Raw genomic sequence first — 6,734 nt, 5'->3', positions numbered from 1 at the left:
TTTACGGTAGAACAGTTTAACGAGGACCAATACCGCACACCCTCGGTCCCTACGCACACTGATCCAATTGGTCACCCACCAGCATACTGACAGCAACCAGTGATGCTTGACTTCTGTGATCTGCTGGGAACCGTGTCTTAACGATCAGTCCACCGCCGGACCGACGTAAATGAACTACAACAACAACAATTAAGAATTTTATGTGTTAGTTTCGTCATCTATTCGAGATATATTGATTTATCAAAATTTACAGAGTTTTTATGTTACAAAAATAAGCCGTCGGTAGTGTTGTCAATATATCAATCCATCAATAGTTTGTTATGATAGCCGGATGAGGATAACGTCGTATTATTATGCTATTACTGAAATATTTATCAAAAGTAAATCCTTTATATAAAATCAGGTGAGATAGAATATTATAACAAGTGTATTTGTTCAAACAAAAGATCTTTAATTTTTCCTTCTTGCATAACTGAAAGGTAATTTGCTGTGTCATTGTTAAAAGAAGGAAGGTTTTTCCTTTCCTTCTAAACTGAAATAGATATCTCCGAAGATAATCGCCTTTAACCCATTGTCTTTTGATACTTATTTTCAAACATACCGAAAGTATTCTCTTGGTAAGCTTAATAAATTTTTTAACCTTTATACATTAGGGCAAACTCTTTAAATGTATTTTGCGAAACTATGTTGATGCTTATATTACTTTAGTATAGTATTTTATGATCCTATCTTTTGTAAACAATTTGAAGTGTCACGGAAACAACATAATAAGCCCAAATAAATGAATTCAAAATCTAGATTGATTTCTTTTGTGTTTTTTAAAGATGGTACTCTGTTTCATGTCTCTCTAATATTTGTTGTTGTACCTACTGTTATTTAATGATCTAGAACAAAAAGAACCTTTCTCGTATTAAGTTTAAAATGTATTCTAAGGAGATTAAAATGTTTATAGTACTGAGGAGGTGCTCATATGTGATGGTAGTATTCTGAAAATTGTGGCAACTTGGTACATCACTCATCAAAATTAAAAAATTTTAATTTATGAGTTTGCACATATCTTTATAATAAATTGGTTAGAATCTCCTTGCCATCAGGCTAACTGTAAGATGTTTTCGTGGTTTTTCTGTTCATGTTATGCAAAAGAGGGTCAGTTCCATCAAAAAATCCTCCTTGAGGGCAAATTTTTCAAATTACTTGATTCAAAAGTAGCCTCGTCTTGTAGATTGGGCTCTAAATTAAAAGGCTACTGAGTTGAACATTGGTAGTTGTAAACACAAAATAGGATAACGATAGTTATAAAATAAATTTATATAAATATTTTTAAATATTATTCATCTAAATGAGTACACATTCAAATAATGTTATGCTTTAAAATGTCATTAAAAACATAGTTAAAGTTTTAAATATAAAATATCTAACATTAAAGGGCTAACTAACATTTAAATAATTATTACTGTTTGTTATTTATTGCCCTCAAGTTTATGCTACATTTACTTTTATAGGTAAAAATTCTATTTTTAAAGGGGAAATTAAATAGTGTTCTAGTTTCTAGAGTTCTATAGAAGGCTTAACCTTATTATCCTGTCAAGTACGCTTTTCCATGGATTAAATGAATTGAAGAGCCTTTAGTTGCAGAAGAATCTAAATGGCATTTTGTAAAAAATTCAGATACCTCAAAGAAACTTCTTATTTTGATTTTGCCAAATCATTAAATTTCAGAGGTTTTATGGATGAAGTTTTTAAGTAACAAACTTAGACTGTTTTGTGGTTTAGAAGGTTATGCCAAATACATATAGCTTGAGACAGATGATGACAACCTGAAAAAGCCTTTCTTTATTGCATCATAAGCATATTTAAACACTAAGAGTGTGAATGCTTAGAAATGAACATTTCAAATGATTGTCAGGGATTTATTAATTTTGCTAATTCAAAGTTTGCAGACAAAAAATAAAAGGCATTATTTTTATTTTTTCTTTCACAAGAAAAACGACAACGTATAAACGTTACCGATAATCTTTATCCTTTTATCTTTTTTTTTTTTAATGAGTCCCGTCATGGGTTCCAGCCGATCACTGGTCTAGTGGTTGCTATACTGAGTTACGGGGCCAGTGGTTGTAGCTTCAAATCCCACCGTAGGCATGGATCTAACTTTTCTCTCTCTTTGTGTTCTATGTCCTTTCTTTTATGTAAATGTAACCCGCCCTATAAACGGGTTTGTGGTTGTGTGAAGTGGGAAACGCTATTCCACCCCCTTGGCTTAGCGACAGGTGCCCACTGGGTAATGATAAGTGAGTAGAAAATCCGGCATTTCCGGGTCCAGTGGGAAATAGACCCGAGTGTCCACCATTAAAAAAAAATAATAATAATCTTTTTTTAATTGCAAATTTTATATCTAAAATAGTTTTTTCCTCTTTCAACAATAGGTACAATCTCAAAAAATTTTCTCATTTTACTGACAAAAAAATGGCAAGCCAGTGGTCAAATCCTAAAGAAATAAGAATACCTATATCATATGGTTTCATTGCAGTTAAGGCTTGGGGTGATGAAAGTGCAGAACCTGTCTTAGCACTTCATGGCTGGCAAGACAACGCAGGGACATTTGACAAACTTATTCCTTTGTTATCGTCGAATCTTTATATTGTTGCAGTTGATGGACCCGGTCATGGTTTGTCTTCCCATAAGCCCAAGGGAGCATTTTATCACTACATGGAAATCTTAGTTGATATTAAACGAGTCATCGATTATTTAAAGTGGGAAACATTTAGTATTATTGGTCATAGTCTAGGAGGTACCGTCGGTCTTCTGTACAGTAGTGTTTATCCAGAGAAAGTAAAAAATTTGATTCTCCTGGATATTATTAAACCTGCCTCTCGAGAAACTCATCTGTTGCCGAGTGTCACGAGAGAAGGAATTGAAAACCTGTTGAAGATCGAGAAAAAAACAAATGATCCGGCACCGGTTTACAGTTTGAAGGAGGCTGAATCACGCCTGGTTGCGGGAATGTATAATCAAATAACGGAAGAAGGTGCGAGCGTTCTCCTGAGGAGAGGTTGCAAGCCATCTGAATGCGGTAAAGGTGTTGTGTTTTCTAGAGACATCAGGGTAAAAATGACCGAAGATTTGCAAAAGTTCAGTCATGATGATTTAAAAGCCTTTATGAGCAAAGTATGTTGTAACTTGTTAATTATTGTAGGGAACAAATCAGTTGTTGTAAAATCTCGTACTCCGGACGTGCTCGATGATTTCTTGGAAGTGTATGAAAAAAACTGTCGCACGTTTAAAGTTGTGAAGGTTGAAGGAAATCATTTTGTACATTTGAACAACCCTGAACGAGTTGCACCACTTATAGATGATTTTTTTAAGAATTTGGTTAAATCTAAATTTTGATTAAAATCAACTTATGACAGATTCTTGTATGAATTAATATTTAATTCTCCTAGGCAAATATTTAATGTTCGATTCCATTCATTGTTGGGCATGTAATATTTTCATGTAATTTTTATTTATTATTTTAACTTTAGAAAACAAATTTTTCAATTTATGGTACTACTTTTAAAGTAGCCTGTAATGCTAATTTCTGTAAATAGAAAAATTAATGTTAAGTTTCTTACAAATGTAATTTCAATTAATTTTTGATTGTACATTATGTTCGCAAAATTCAAAGGAAGTTTTATTAATTTATCTTTAATTATGGAGCTCTTATTATGAATTGTGTTTAAAAAAATTTCCTGTTTTAAACAACTTAAAAAAATATGTCATTTTTATAGCTGAAGAGTGTATTTGATTACAATTACTTCCGTTGTAGGTTGCTTTTATACATTCTGATTGTTATTATAACTGTTATCAAAACATGTCTTATAATTTCTTTTGAAAAATAATTTATATGTAGTAATTAGTGCTTTGTAATTATTTCAATAATTTTTAGCATAATTCTCAGTTTGTTTATTTTGATTTATTAGCTGTACGATCACATGAAAAACAATTATAAATTTGATTGCTTTAAAAGTATTATCTATTTGTCAATTTTATTTTAATATTTTGATATATGTCGCATCACTTTTAAGATGAATGTTGTATTTGTTTCATGTTTATCATTAAATTATTTATATATTTTTTGTTATTTGATTCAATTTGTATTTATTATAATCTTTGTACTTTTATATTTCAACATTAAATAGTTAGGGTTAAAGTGAAATTTTAAAAGTCACCTAAAACATGCTTCATGGTATTCTCCTTAATAGTGATTTACTTAACCCCCAACCCTAGTTACAAAATAAGTTAACCCTAGAAATGGTCAATTTTAGCTAGTAAATTCAGTTTCAAAAGATTTCTGAATTTATTCTGCACTTTATTTTCTAATTAGGATTATAGACACAATTTTAAAATAATAATATTGTCTTTTAATTTAATGTTTTAGGCATATCTAGAGCTTTTGTGACCCCACCGACCCACCGTTAATAAATATTTTTCGAATACTTGTTAATAATGAAGCCCAAAAAGTATATATACATTAGAAATCGCAAATTAATATGTAAACTTGGAGGAAAAACTAATGTTATCAAAATTTGTCAAATCACTAGTGAGGAAGCAAGTTCAAAACACTCCAAAAACAGTTAGGTTTTCTGAGGAAACTTCTTTCTCAGAAAATCAAAACCTGATTTTTGAAAAACAGGTTTTGATGCTTTCAGTCTTGACTTCCTTCCTGAATTGAATATTGATCTGCTGCCTTTAATGTGTATACTTTTTTTACCACATTTTTAACTAGGATTCTTAAAATATTTGAATACAATCATCACGGAGCAACACACTATATGTACACATAAATTGATGTATTGCCTTTTCTTGTGTAGTAAAGTTTTCCAATGTAATAACAGGACACATGAGTCATGATTTTGATTTTATTTTCATAAAAAATATTGAAAATTTTTTATTATTCTTCTATAGATTTAACCGAAGTATATTGTATGGGAAATTTGTGTAAAAAATTATTACTTAATGTATATGCTTATTAATATTGAAATCAAAGCCCTATGGGACAAATTGAAGTGTCGTTAATAATTTATTGGGCCGGGATTGCCTGGTTGGCAGGGTGATGTACTCGTGTTCCTGAGAACAGGAGCTGGCCGAAGACTCCCCGTGTAGTATATGGTGACTGGTGTACGTTAAATGTGTCAGGTCACGAAATCCTCCATGTTCCCATAACAAATTATATCTCTTTGGGTAATGAATTAGAGATTGATCGTTCTCTTTTTCAAGTCAAAATTATGAATAGGCCTGCCCTGTAAACAGATGTGGCAGGAGTCAAATTCTTGGCTATAGATGGCGCCACTAACAAACAAGAACAATCGCATCCCTTGCCATAAAAGCCTCTGACAACAACAACATTAATAATTTATTAAACTTGTTACATTCTACAAAATCTTATTTGATATAACTTCAATCATAATTCATTAATTTATCTGGATCGAGCTCTGCTAATTGTGATCCATGCAGATCTGCTGGTTTAAAACACGATCCTTTTAGAACAACTGGCTTGTTGATGATGAGCCATTTCAGTTTATGATCACAGTATAAAGGATTACCTAAAACAAACAACAAAAATTATGAGATAAAGAATCCTGAATTGTGATTTTTAAAATGGATATTATTTTCTTCAACTAAAATTTTTTTTATATATACAGAGTATTCTGTAGTAACTGTACTGTTACATATTTTCAGAATTTCGCACCAGCCAAAAAACGTCATCGAATTCTGACGATTTACTATTATGGTCGGTCAAAATGAAAGAGGGGTTTAAGTCTTCAAAAATCAGCTTGAGGCTTGAAAAGCAGTTACTAATGAAAGGCAAGCCATAATCGACTCGTTACTTGTTTATTATTATTATTCCTTTTTTACGTCAAACGGTTCCTCAAAATATTACAACGTTCTCGTTCTTATTTATCTCTGTCTTAATTAATCTTTTTCTCTAATAGACCTCATTAATGATTTTTCTTCCTTTTTTCATTTTTTTTTCGCTTAAAGATTAGCTAGGTATACTTAATGCACATAGTTTTATTTATGTTTTATAAAAGTTCATAAAATATATATTACGGGTGCTCATTTCGAAATATCATACGTAACTACGATAAATTTATGGAACGAATGACACTCATTATAGTTATAAATAATAATACTTTATCATTTTATTGTCTCAAATTCTACATTATAGTATGTTTTTTCTAGCATTAGAAAAATCATTAAAATGTTATTTAAACTAAAATATTTAGTTATAAGATTAGTGATACTGATATTTATTTCACTGCATAATTCATCTTCCTGCGCCTCTTTTTCTTCTGAAAATACCTTAAACCGAATGTCTTAATGCATATTGACAAAACACCGTCTTCTTAGTTCTGCTGGAGTTTTACAAAAGTTTTAGTTAAAGAGTCTATATTTAACCTTAACGCCGTATTTAACTACGAGGGTTGCTATTTATATTTCTGGCCTTGGCAACAGTAAGTGTTGCTAGGCGACCGCAGACGATTTTAATCGAAAGTTTGATATTTTCAAACATAGATTCAGCAGACGATTTACCATTATAGCTTCATTTGTGTTGTTGACAGTACATTTCAAAAACGTTTAACTTCTTTCACCTTTAGATTCATTATTATCCCTCGAAGAATTAGTTTAGACAATATTTTAAGTTACGAGATAACCATAACCATTTAAGTTACGAAATCAGTCACAAAAACGTA

The 6,734-nt window shown here is 31.0% G+C and overlaps 2 protein-coding genes across 3 annotated transcripts in view; one reads left to right on the top strand and one right to left on the bottom strand.

Moving 5' to 3' along the window:
- The first annotated feature begins 249 nt into the window (after positions 1-249).
- LOC107456401 (serine hydrolase-like protein) lies at positions 250-4,125 on the top strand. 2 transcript variants are annotated; one of them, XM_043039868.2, is made up of 2 exons: positions 250-403; positions 2,424-4,125. In XM_043039868.2, the coding sequence occupies exons 1-2, from the start codon at positions 354-356 to the stop codon at positions 3,385-3,387; spliced, it is 1,014 nt and encodes a 337-aa protein (XP_042895802.1). In that variant the 5' UTR covers positions 250-353; the 3' UTR covers positions 3,388-4,125. The 2 variants fall into 2 exon arrangements, with proteins under 2 accessions (XP_042895802.1, XP_015929743.1); XM_016074257.4 differs by having other exon boundaries at positions 290-617.
- Positions 4,126-5,370: 1,245 nt separating this feature from the next.
- LOC107456402 (leucine-rich repeat-containing protein 15-like) overlaps positions 5,371-6,734 on the bottom strand; it is a 22,551-nt gene continuing 21,187 nt past the window's right edge. Inside the window, exon 6 of the mRNA XM_016074259.4 lies at positions 5,371-5,582. Coding sequence (XP_015929745.2) covers positions 5,437-5,582 — 146 coding nt within the window. The 3' untranslated portion in view covers positions 5,371-5,436. The remainder of the gene's footprint in view (positions 5,583-6,734) is intronic.

The sequence above is a fragment of the Parasteatoda tepidariorum genome, chromosome 2 (assembly GCF_043381705.1).
Source record: "Parasteatoda tepidariorum isolate YZ-2023 chromosome 2, CAS_Ptep_4.0, whole genome shotgun sequence".
Taxonomy (NCBI): Eukaryota; Metazoa; Arthropoda; class Arachnida; order Araneae; family Theridiidae; genus Parasteatoda; species Parasteatoda tepidariorum.
Note: the sequence above shows the minus strand (reverse complement) of the source record. Positions and strands in the feature narration are given on the sequence as shown.